The sequence below is a fragment of the Eumetopias jubatus genome, unplaced genomic scaffold, assembly GCF_037043125.1.
Source record: "Eumetopias jubatus isolate StellerSeaLion01/CBP00866 unplaced genomic scaffold, mEumJub1_p1.0 scaffold_5, whole genome shotgun sequence".
Classification (NCBI taxonomy): domain Eukaryota; kingdom Metazoa; phylum Chordata; class Mammalia; order Carnivora; family Otariidae; genus Eumetopias; species Eumetopias jubatus.
In genome coordinates this window covers 50856751-50870147 of record NW_028274811.1, presented here as the reverse complement: position 1 = coordinate 50870147, position 13397 = coordinate 50856751, and the positions used below count along the sequence as shown (strand labels likewise).

General features: G+C 40.5%; 1 protein-coding gene across 1 annotated transcript in view; it reads right to left on the bottom strand.

Moving 5' to 3' along the window:
• The window catches only part of LOC114224674 (microtubule-associated serine/threonine-protein kinase 4-like), a 158240-nt gene extending 157952 nt beyond the window's left edge, over positions 1-288 (bottom strand). Inside the window, exon 1 of the mRNA XM_028123908.2 lies at positions 197-288. Within this exon, the coding sequence (XP_027979709.1) occupies positions 197-288 (92 nt within the window). The remainder of the gene's footprint in view (positions 1-196) is intronic.
• Positions 289-13397: the final 13109 nt, after the last annotated feature.

Below are 13397 nucleotides of genomic sequence, written 5' to 3'. Positions count from 1 at the left end.
AGGCCAGCAGGATTACGCAGGAAATCCGCAAGGATGACAGAATACCTGAAACAGTGCCCCCCTGGCAGGGGAGAAACTTTCCAAACTGTCGCCCAGTAAACAAAACCCCAGCTGCTAAGGGGCTTGGGCAGTCTGGCTGCCTCCAAAGCCAACACATTCCCTCTCCAGGCAAAGTATCCCCGCGGTTTTTTTTTACCTTTGTGTTCTCCGAAGCCTGTTCCCACTCCTCAAATGAGGCAAAGTAAAGTTTGAGAGTACAGTCCAAAAATTGGGGTCAGACATATCCATTTCTTTCTCTCTTGAATTCACTGTGGGTTCAAGGCCATAAGGCCAAACCAGGGAGGGGGCGGTAAAACGGAAAAAGAAAAAAAAAGTGGGGGGAGAAGAAAAAAAAAAATCCCAATTATCTACTCGCTCCCTCCAGAGGAAACGTGCTGTGAACTGTGATCTCAAGAACAACTTGGAGCCCGTCTGAAAAGTACCCGTCCTAGCCTTTAATTAACACACAGCCATTTCTCCAAGGTTCAGGAAACTTATTTCCTCTTGGATTTGCCCTCTCCTGGTCAGCCTTGGGCAGCTATAAACAGTAATTACAAGAGTTGGGCCGTGCGTTCTGCACAAAATGCTGTCTGTGTGTGATTCAGTCCAAGGTACTTTGTCATCTGTTTGGCAGATACCATTTGCAGCTCCTGCGGGGGGGGGGGCGGGGGGGAGACGACTATTTTAAGTCTTTGGTTCCGGGAGGCTGTTGCTTATCAGCAAACCATTCAACATCCGAACATGCCCAGTGCCGAGTTTCCTTTTGGTATCTACATACAAGGAAAAGAACTGAAATACAAAAAGCGCCTCTTCTCCCCCTTCGAGGGGCGGGGGGGGGGGGGGGCGGGCGGTGTAGGAAACTTACAAGCACTTTCAGAAAGCCGGCCTACAGGCTGACTTGAACAGGACACCTTTGTGAGGCTCCGCGGCCAGGGGCTGGGCCGGGGGAGGCCCCCTCCCCACCCGCAGATCCTCCCCCGGGAGCGAGGCCTCATGGGAAAGGGGGCCGGCGGGGCCCGTGCGCGAGCCCAGGAGCAGCCCGGACCCCAGCATCCCCCGCCCGCGCCCCCAGCTCACGGCCCCAGATGGATCATTCCCCTCAAATAAATAAATAAATCCAGCCGCGGCCAACACTCAGTGAAGTGAGCGAGGCGCACACCTGAAGGCTGGTCTGTGATTCACTGCAGAATGGATCACCAGGAAAACACTCCTAGGAAGTGAGTAATTACTCTTTACCCAGACGCTGTTTGCAGGAAAAGCACGCCTAGGGGATGCCACACTCACGGAAAATGTCAGTCAACTATATTTATGAGTTTACATCCATTTGTTGAATTAGGGCAGGTGCACCTGTTTGGCTTCATGGACAGCAAACACAGCCAGGGAATGGTCAGCTGCCTGTAAAGACACTACCTGGCGTTTATTTCATAAATGCTCCATTATTTCCCTTCCACGTGTGTTCAGACTTGAAGGAATGTAAGGGAAGGTTGAATCCATGTTACTGTTTTCATCTTGAAGAAAGGCATGGTATTCAAGTAACTGCCCAAACCGACAAATGCTTGTGTGAAAGTCTATGAAGGAAAAAAAAATTAGGATTTAAATTAACTGCCTTAACTCTGGCGTAACAGGGTGAGAGATAGTAAATTTTACAAGATTTTAATAAAAAAACTCATAAAAATGGTTTAGTTCACCTACTATGTACTGGAAACAAACTTGCTTACAGAAATATGAGAGAGACAAGGGGAAGGGGGGCAGCTGACAAAGGGGGGGGATGAACAACAGAAGTGCACTTTGGGATCCTCTTTATCTAATTCTCATGATTCCCGAAATATTTTAGACCCCAAGCACTCTGGGAATTTCTGATAATAATTATTTTACAGGGCTTTCTTACGTATTATCTCCTGAAATTCTCACTGAGCCTCCTCAGATCCTTGGTATCTACTAAGATAGACAAAGGTGGCAATATTCTCTCAATTTAACAAGTGACAAAATACACTTCACCAGACACTTAGGAACTTGGTTCAGTATGTTTGGCTCCATACTAAGCCATTTCTTCTCCTTTTTTTTTTTTTTTTTTACTGTTTTTAAGGACTTAAAAGGGTATTTTTTAAAGGCTGACACAAAGACAGTACTACCCATGCTCCAAAGCCGTTTGTCAACCTCATTCCTTGGACGTTAGGCTGGATAATTCTTTGTTCTGGGTTTTCTTTTTTTTTCTTTTTTTTTTTTTTTTTTGTACATTGGAGGATGTTTAGCAGCATCCCTGACCTCTACCCACTAGATGCCAGTTGTGACAATCAAAAATGTCTACAGACATTGCCAAATGTTTCTGGGGGGGCAAAATCACCCCTGGCTGAGAACTACTGCTTTAAATAAAACCTCCCTCTGAGAAAGGTAGCGCAGAGCATTGGTTAAGAACAAAAAACTTGGGTCTGAATTCTGGATCCAACAATTACTATGAATTAAGACAAGTCACTTAATCTCTGCCCATTTCCCCCATTTTGGCGGCACATGATAGGACCAACCTTTAAGAGATCAACATATATAAATGAGATGACATATATAAGCCCCTATAAGAAGTGTTCAGAACACACTAAGCATAAATGTCAGCAATATACAGAAGTTAAAAGAATACAGTGCTGAGAGGTGTAGGAATAGAGCAGAGCACACTCCACACCATGCCCTCTACTTTCATGGTGGCAAGAATGTGCGTCCACTGAGGTGTTGAACACACCACTCACACTGAGGTGTAAACAAACTGTTTACTGCTGTCTTCCCTATTACTCTGTGAGTTCCTCAAGGCTGTAGTCATGTTTTATTGATTTCTCTAATTCCAAAATCTGATGGTTCCTGATTTACATAAGCAGTTAGTAAGTACTTTTTGAATGGAGATACTTGAGATACTTGGGTTTTTCTTAAAATGCCCTAAAATTATCAGTTAGCAGGTCAACTGATTTTTTCAGAGAATCTTAACTTCTTACAAATCCCATGAAAATACTTTTAAGTTCTAAAGAATTGACTACTTTTTATCTACACACTGTAACTGAAAACAGAACTGAAAACAGAAAACATGTCTTAACATGGCTCTAAGAAACATCACAACCAAAACTAAGAGAAACTCTCTTTGGATCCCACCCACCACCTCCATCCCCAAAGGTAAGCCCAGGGAGTAATTTTTGTGTTCAGTTACAGGTATTTGAGTTTAAGAGGGAAAATTACATATTAGAGGCTGCCCAGAGAAGAACCATCAAGATGGGGAAAGGAGACATGAAAGTGTGTTATCTACATTACATGGTGAAGAAACTCTGTGTTCAAAGTGCAGAAAAATTTCGGGAGCTTGAGAGTGGTCCTTGAATACTGAAATAACTACTATGTGGGAGAGTCTTCGGATCCAAAGATGAAAAGGGCTGAAAGCCAAAAGAGGATGTCCTATAAGAGTGTCTGAGTAGAGGGAACTTAAAGGAGATGCAGTGCACAGAATTCAAGTTCTGGATGGTTCCAAGAACTAATGACACTGTACCCCCCAACTCCTGTATTCTATTTCTTCTAGAAAAGTCCTAGTATTGGGGCAACACCCATAACAATGATAACTAAAATGAGTAAATGAATACATAAAACATTTTTTTCTTCTCTTGATTGAATGATAAATATCCTGGCCTGTGAGCAGTTGTCATTACAATCTCCACTCTGTACATTCTGGGTAATCCATCCTGCAGATTTTCAAAGGGATGGGTAAAATATATTTTTTTAAAACTACATATACTTAAACATGTTTTTTGCACTTAGAAGGCTTGGGAAAATTTGGGTCATATCCAAAATGAAAAAATAAAAATAGGTAAAGTACATGAGAAGCTAGAAATGAACTACTTAACACAGTGAAAGTGGCTGATACATTCCCACATTCGTTTAAGATAAGAGTAGGTGTGACACTCAAGTGTAACTTGTCTTCTAACCTGTTTGACTTGATTTGGGAACCTATGATTCAGAAGATAATGCAGTCAGCAAACACAAGAATTAAAATTGTCAGAACTACTGACATTTTCCTACAGACAAAATAATTATAAGGGCTAAGACTATAGTTTAGTTGCAAGTACAGTGAAACTGGCTACAAAATTAAGAGGAAATTGAGATTATTGGAAATTCTTAAGACTATAGCTGGTCTAAGTCAAAATACAGATATTCAGCAAGATTTTCTACTTATTGCACAATAACAGCCTACATAGTAATGGACAAGCTTTGTGATCCAGAATTCTCACTGGTTTAATCAGATGATATTATGAGCCATTGTTTTTATAAGAAAGGTAAATGGCAATGAAAAATGAGCTTGTCACACTACTGAAATGCTGGCTTAGAATGAAATGAGTACTTAAGAACAGGTCAAATTCTTCATTGTTTACCCCCCTTTTATATACAAAGAATTCCGTGTTCTTTTCACTGACTTGAATTCTCCCATCCACTTCCCACCCTCGGCCCCATGCCCACTCATTAGGGTTTTCTCCCACCCTACACAGAACAGTGTTGCAGATAATATCCCTGGAGACTTCCTTGAACTTAAACACTGTGGGAGACTAAGCTCTCTAACGCAGGTGTATAGCCTGGGAATCTGTCAGCTCCCTGCACCGACACTCTGGCCACAAGGCCAATTCCAATGGGAAGACACTATGAACAGTGGTGTTGATACCAAGTTTCCAAATGTATTCTACCTGATCTTGGCCTCCCCCAGGGATTGTGCTATAAACTAACTTGGATCTCTATCCAACCCCGTTTTTAGAGCACCTAGAAGTGACTACTTCCCTAATATTGTCCATACCTACAGGTCTACTTTGGTCACCTTCTAAATGCTGCCTTGTGAACTGAAAGGTAGAAGTGTGAGCAGCAAATTGCCCATCCTGAATAAGCCATCCTTGTAATCACTGCACATATTAAGAAATAAAGCTTAAAGGTGGAGCTAGAGATGTGAAGAAAGTTGCATCAAAGTGGTGTAGGTTGATAGAAAACTCTACTAGTGTTATTAAACAATTTTTTTTTGCTCACATTACCAAACTATGAAAGAAGATAAAAGAGATAAGTGAAAATTATCATGTAAGGATAGATGTGAATGCCTGACACCAAAAGATGGATAATAAGTAAGGTTATATCATCCTTGGAATATGAAAAAAAATTTAAACACTATCACAAGGTAGATTCACATTGATAGAGTGAGGAGATAAAGCTAACACAATAAAACTGATTTATATTTGACAGGCTGAGCAGAAAACTGCATAATCCCCAAGGGCTGGCTGAAGGCTAAGGTCCGAGAGAGCAAAGACCAGGCTAAAGACTGGTTAGAATGGGAAGAGAACATAACATTTTCCTCAGGTACTCCTTGGATTCTAGGAGAATCATTGGCTCAGGAAATGTAGCAAATAACCAATAACTTGCAAAAATCCAAGAGGAGAGAACAGATGAATACAGACAACGAAATACTTATCTCCCACACTGGTGACTCCTTGATGGGTGGGATAGAGAAGTAGAGTCGAACATGTGTGGGTACAGCCCACCATACAGGACCGGGTTGGGTTTCATGATCACTGCTTGCAAGCACATCACCCTAGCACTCTATCCTCTGGCTCACCAGCAAGAGAAGCCGCACAGTTAGGCTGACAGAGCTCTACCCCTCTACCCTCTGCAAGAGGAAGTGGACAGAAAAGGTCTATCATCCTAATGGGGCTGCTGCAAGGGTCATCCTACAGGAGATGACAGAGAGGGAACCAGAGATGAGTGCGTCACTCCATTCTAAACCAGCTGTCTGGAAGGTCCACCAATAAGTGACACAGAGTAGTGGCCTGTAACAGAGCTAAGCAATCCAATTTGGGAGCAGAGAACAAGGCTTGGAGATCAGATCCCTCATCTCACAAAGAGGAAGGCTAACTCCTATCTTACTTTAAGACTGGACTTCTGGCCACTTGTTCTAGGCAGCCTTCCTTTGAGGTTCCCTATCCCCACCAGGTTGGGTATCCCTCTGCTGGCCTCTCCTCCTGAGAGCTTCTGCAGAGAAAAGGTTCTACCACTGTATCAAAATCAAAATCTGTTTGTTTGCAGATCAATCCTCATGGGAATAAGAGCTCCTTGAGGGAAGGGCTCTATCGCCTTCATCTTTAAATCCTCAATACAACCATTTGGATGAATGTTGAGAGAAGGGAGAAAAGGAAAAAAGGTTTGCTCAGGGTTAAAACGATACTTGATAGCAAAGTCGGGTATAACATCCTGATATTTTGAAGACTCAGTTTGTACATGTTTTAAAAAGCTTTTTTGGATCTATTCCTCCTGAATTTCATGACTCCACTGCTGTACCTATTAGGCAGGTCTGTTGTCTCAGATTTCAAAATCTCAGAAAAGAGAGACCATGCATATATAGTTTTATGTATGTATACATATACATATATATATATATATATAATTAGTTTATATGAAGTACTAAATGCTCTTTGACTGTAACAGTGACCCCCAGTTAGTAATCATTGCATTAGTCTCTCAATCTGGAATTAACTTCAAGGACATGGAGTTTCTTGATCCAGAAGCTTGGGTCTAAGGTTCATCATTTCTTATCCGGTTCCTGAGCATGAATTACAGTGCAATTATCACAAGTGTCAATTTGGTTTAAGTGGGTCAGGGTAGTTATATTTAGCCCTTTAGTAGCTGACACTAAGACCTTTCTGTAATGTAAGATTCAAGTTAATTTATCAGTTCTTCTTTTCTTGAATATTTTTTCAGGTCAGACATCTAAAGTCAGGGAAAATTATCCCACTAAAATAAGAGATAAGAGTTTCCATCAAAGTACCACATAGGGAGCATATACAGACTGAGGTAGAAACCATGTGCTTCTGCTAACAGTCAGAATTTTATTCCATTGTTCAAGTTGATTCACAGTATTCCACAAATCAGAGGCTATTATTTTAGGGAAGACACGAAATATTTTAGCCAAGGAGTTCTCAAGCTAGCCTTAGTATCTATATCTAGTAAGTTATGTCATTTTCATTACCAACAAACCAACCAACCAAGAGTTTAAAAGAAATATTAATTCATAGAACAAATACAATGTTTAGAATGAAAAGTATTCAGTCTGTTTTCATGGATAGGCAATCAAAGCGTCAATTAAATATTTTTACCCATTTAAGTGGCAAAGATGAAAACAAAAATACCATCAATGCTGGTGAGAGCAGAAGGACCTAAGTTCTCTCTACTAACTATCTGGAAAGCTATCTGGAGATAGCTTTCACACACACACACACACACACACACACCCCAACACATACATCACCAATACACACACACACACACATAAATGTACATGTCTGCTACATACGTATACATATAATATACACATACAAATATATATTTTAACTATGAACTGACATTCTGAAACTTACACAAATATAACCAACTATATACACAAACATTTATGCATGTGGAAATTAATCTCAGAATTCCTTATAATTGCACAATATGGGTGACAAAAACCAAAGGTACAACATGTTAATAATGTTAATAAATTTAACTTTATTAGGGCAAATGCTAATAAAGACTGAAATAGCCATAAAATAAAACACTCTAAAACCAATAAAGACAAGAATAATAGATTCCAATGATATCCAAGTTCTAATCCCTGGAGCCTGTTAATACATTACCTAGTAGGTCAAGAGGAATTTTGAAGATGTGATTAAATTAAGGGTCTTGAGAGGGAGAGATTTTCCTATATTATGAGGGTGGGCCCTAAATGTAGTAAGTGTCTTCGTAAGAGGGAAGCAGAGGGACATTTGCTATAAAGAAGGCATTGTGACACAAGCAAGATGCAACCCTGCTGACTTTGAAGATGGAGGAAGGAATGAAAGGAATGCACAGAATGCAGCTCTAGAAAGAAGCTGGAAAAGTCAAGAAGACATATTCTACCTTACTGTTTCTGGAGGGAGCTCAGCCCTGCAGACACCTTGATTTTAGCCCAGTGAAACTGATTTCAGACTTCTGGCCCCTAGGACTCTAGGAGAATAAATATATGTTGTTTTAAACCATTTAGCTTGTCGTAATTTGTTACAGTAGCCATAGGAAACTAAGACCACATATGTAAAGTATACATAATGGGAAATGCTCCAGAAATGTGTTTAAAAAAAAAAACAACACAGAAAAAATAACTGGAGCAGTTAGGATATAACTTGCTTATAATATATATATGAATGTTTATGAATACAAAAGAGAACAAAATACTTTTAGTGGCCATCTATAAGTGTAGAATTATGGTTGATTTTGTTTCTTTATACATATGTGTGTGTGTCTATTCTTTTTTATAATGAGTCCTATTATTTTTAATTAGGAAAAAAAACTCCATTCCCAGAAGCCATATATTTGACAGTCCTTTTACCATGACCTGAAAGTTTATGTTCCTGTGAATTTTAGAATACTGTGAAGAGTTTACAAACTTAAAACGATACACTTTTACATGGACATTTTCATTAAAATTGGATTGGCATCTTTTGGCAAAATAAAATGCAAATGTAAAAGCTCTAAAAACCTTAGAAATACTAACACTGCTTTAACAATGAAGTCTTTCCTACTCCCGGGAATTTCAGAATATAAAAATGAAAAATAACTGTTTCTACACATAAATCCTTACCTGTCTATGGCAACTGGGCAAATGGGTATTTTCAAAGCTGACTGGGTTATAAATCCATACAGGGCTGTGTTTTGGGTTGAATATATATGTTATTTGCAGACTGGTCAGGCTGTGCATTTTATGTGACCAATTCTGAATTCCAGAATTATTTCATTGTGCTGTACATGAAGACTTTCTTCTTTTATTGCTCAGAACATTTACTTGTTTTTAAGATTTTGAGAAAGAGAGCGAGCACGAGTGGGGGGGCAGAGGGAGAGGGCAGAGGGGAGCCTGATGCAGGGCTTGATCACAGGACCCCAGGATGATGACCTGAGCCAAAGGCAGACGCTTAATCTACTAAGCCACCCAGGTGCCCCCAAAATCATTTACTTTTGACAAAGCAAGCTCTATTTTAATATTAGCCAACATGTATGCAGAAAAAAAGATGTTCCTAACTTTAAGATATTATATTGGCTGTAATTTGGGATTACCTCTGCCCTCTTCCCAGCGAACACAAACTTGTTATTTCCCATGATGCTAGATAATTTAGATTTTACTGTCTTTACTTAGCTGGATTATGAGGACCGAAAGGCACAGACCAAGTTTCTGGTACCAACCAAAGAAACATTCTTTGAACCAATGTATTGTAAGACATATCATAGAAGACAAGTATATTAAAGTTAATAGTTATCAAAAAAAAAACTTTCAAAAAGAAGTTATTCCAGGTTTAAGAGCCGTAGCAACAGTCAATCATGTCATCCAATATAATGGCAGATGGGTGATAGATGAGTATCTGTCGGTGTGAAGTAAGAATGATCTCTACAGGTGGCTTTTAGCAAATGAAGCACATACAGAATTATAAAGAATGCTAATACACCAATGATAAAAGAAAAACAGGGCCAGATGACATGTACGCAGCAGAAATAGAAAACTCAAGAGAGTAGAAAAAAATCTCATTTAAATGCAACAAAAATACACTAGTTGGGAAAATTAGAAATTGAGAGAAAAATAAATTAAGTTCTCACTGTACATAAAGTAAAAACAGAGCAGATTTTCACATTGTACGGGGCCCCCTGGTCAAAGGCCTCCATTACCTCTTGCCTGGACTCATAAAATGTCTTCCTCCTCCCCACTGCAAACTATTCCTCTAGAGCTGCCAGCCCTGACGTGTGCACACAATTGTTTGACTCTCCCTCCTGTGAAAGAAAATTCAGTGGTTGCCCACTGTTCTAGCAATATTCCTTTAAGTACAGTTTCTGTCCCACCCTCACTGAATTACCTGGAGTGCAGATTTAAGGAGGCTTCTCCACACCCACAGACTGAGGATTTCTGGGCATGAAGCCCAGGAATCTGCATTCCACCCAAGTGCCAGAAGGGGCAGGGGGGCTTCTGCACATTAGAGTTTGAGAGGTTAGTTGTTGGAAAATCAAAACCTCTTTAAATGGAATACTTTATAAATACAGTCCCTTATTGCTCCTGCCTCATCCTTGGACACATGTCCCTTTGTGGTTTATGCTCCAATAATAAAAAAAAGTATGTACTTGTCAGAAAGAGTGAATTACTTTCAGCTCCCCAGACGCAGGAGCTGTGCCATACCTCACTGCCTCATTGCCTTTGCACATCCTGTTCCCTGTTCCTAGAATTTCCACCTCCTCTGACTGGAAAACTTCTGCTCATCTTTCAAGTGAGAAATGTAAGGTCACCTCTCCAGCTAAGTCAGCCTGACTTTCTCTTGCAGACCTGAGAGGTTTTCCTCCTGGATCTCGAATGAACTTTATACATACACACGCCTCTTTTAGAGCAGTCATTTTACTAGAGCACAATTGTCTACAGGGCCAATTCTCCACAAGGTTTTAAGCACTCTGAGTACAAGGATAGTTTCTATGCATCTTGCAGGCCTCTGAGTACATCACAGATACTCAGCAGACTTCATGGATGCACACACATTATTTTTTAAGGCTTAAAACATATATATACACACAAACCTGTTATTTTTCTATTTCTCTAACTTCTACATACAAGCCCTAGGGGGATGCTTCCAAAACCATGTTGCCTTTTGTCAACTGGTTGGATGGCTTTTCATTTAAAGCACTGTCATTACAGACAATCTTCATGATTATTAATAAAAAGAACAATGAAAATTTAAGACTGTGATTTTTAGGCAGATTTTAAGGGTTCATTAAGAAATGAACCAAAAAAAAAAAACAACTATTAGCTTTTTATAGTCCATCACAAGTATGGCTGAAGTCAAGTGTTACTTTGTCCCCTCTGAAAAGATGACTAAAAATGAACTTGGGCAGTGTGACCTTTTTCCAAGGCTGGAAACTCAATCCTCCTGGGGACATAATCAACATGTGCGCACCCCCCCACACACACACCCTCCCTGCCCACTGCAGTGAACAGATGAGAATTTTGAGTACCATGGCAAGAGTGCTCAAGGTCTGCAACCTCCTGGCCACCCACCTCACAGTCCCAGGCTCCTGGCTCCGGTATGTCAACCTGCTCAGCAAAATTCTCCATCCCATTGAGGAGGAACAGACATAGTTGATCTGTCTCCTCTCCTAGCACCTCTCTCCCTCTTTGGCAAATGCCCGTTTCCACATCTTGATCTTCCTTGTATTCCACAGTCAACCAATCCCATCTAGGGGTCTAGGAATTAACTTTTTTTTTTTTTTTTTAGAGACAGCAAGGGGGGGTGGGAAACAGAGGGAGAGGGACAGAGAATCCCAAGCAAGACCACACTCAGGGAGGAGCCTGACCCGGGGCTCGATCCCACGACCCTGAGATCATGACCTGAACCAAAAATCAAGAGTTGGATGCCCAACCAACAGAGCCACCCAGGTGCCCCGACGAATCAACGTTTTTATTGATAATGTTGAAGGTCTTACTCTCCAGCGGGGTTTATATATGGAAGGAAATTAAAAGTCTTAGAGAAACGTACAAGGAGGAGGGCGGAGTCCACTCATGGCCACAGGAGCGTGTTGAGTGAATGATGCCAATCCAAATCTGGAGACGGGCTCCTCAAGAGTAATGGCCACTAAGTCCCCTCCCCACCCCTCCTCACTAGAGAAAAATAGAAGTGAAGCCGTAAAACCTTTCAGTGAGAGGGCTGTAAGGCCCTGAGGCCGATACTACTGTCTCTCTTATTTGTCACACACGCATCAAGGGTAGATGGCTTATTTACTAATTATGCAGCCACCCAAAATGATCATTACAAATTATATAACAGCATAGTAATACATACATGGAAAATCTCCCCCAGAAGTAGCCTAACTATGGCATGATTACCATCACACAGAACACACAGGAACACTGGAAAGGATTTGTACGTATCATGGAAAACTGGAAACAGTCCGTCCTAAGTGATTTATTTTACTCTTTCATTTCTGTTATTGTTGTTTTAATATATACTAAAGCACATGATATATTTTAACAGTATTTCCTGGTCTTTAGTCAACTTGCTCCATTATCACCTCAAATTGCCTTGATGCCAACTCCTCTTCTAACTCCCTGCAAACAACACTGCTTGATACAAAAGCACACAGAAAAGGTAGGTAGTAGGGCCCAGGCTGTCTCTGGTTGAAGCTCGGGGAGGGACAACTTCAATTGTTCAAAACAGTGGACAATAAACTGCTGGAGGCTGAAAGATAAACATAATCATCACCGAGCATTTTGGGTGGCACGTGACATCATCAAAGCCCTTTCTCTCCCCATTCAAAATAATCACTTCTTTTATTTATCCTTTGTTAATGCCTAGTACCACAGCTTTAAAAACATTACCGTGGAATTCATGGCTCAGAAAGATTCATTCAGTCATTCTGTGCCACAAATGGGAACAGTTATACTTCTGTGAGCTGCCAGGTATCTGTAGGGTACCCAAAAACAACACATTACTTGTTACTTTCAGCTTTAATGGGGAGCAAATCCTACCGCATGTAACTTACATAACCGGAGAGCTCTGGCCTAGTCTCCCAAATTACAAAGGGCATTTTAGGAGGTGCTTATCGAACATAAAACAGGCAATGGAAGTTCTGGGTGGGTCTAATATCCACCAGTCAACATGTGGTCTATAAGTTAAGCCCATCCGTTAATGTAAGTATCCAGACAAGGACAACTTTGGAGGGGAGGGAGGAAAGGAGTCCTTGTAGTGTTTCATAAATATAAGTCATGATATAAATTACTGAATTTGTTTTCAATGAGCTGCTTCTAAGGGAAGCAAATAAGAGAACAGGTGGAAAACAATAAACAGATGAACAGAGCAGAGCATGGAGCCCAGGCGGGCATCTTTCACAGATGCACACTAAGTGTGGGAAGAATGTCATGCCTAGAATCTGTAACACACCTCTCCCACCCTACTCACCACCGAGGAGTAGATTAGGGCATAAATGCTTCTTCGAGCGGAGTAGGAATTTAAGGTCCTGTATTTCAGAGTCACATCTTGAGAAGCTTTCACTGACACAATTCCAAATCATTCCTACTTTTATTTTTCATCTAAAGAACCAGCATTTCAGGAGGGAATAACTAAATCATAACATGCTATACTCCTAGAAAAAGCCCAGTAAATAAAAAATAAATAACATGTTTCCCCTATGAAACCACAACTAATCTACATGTCAGATTGTATGAAACTCTAGAATAGATTCCTATCTAGCAGTTTCCAAAACTGATTAAGTAATTAAAAAAAAAATCTCAGAGAAATATGACCAGATAAATTTATCATGAAGTGAGAGATGAA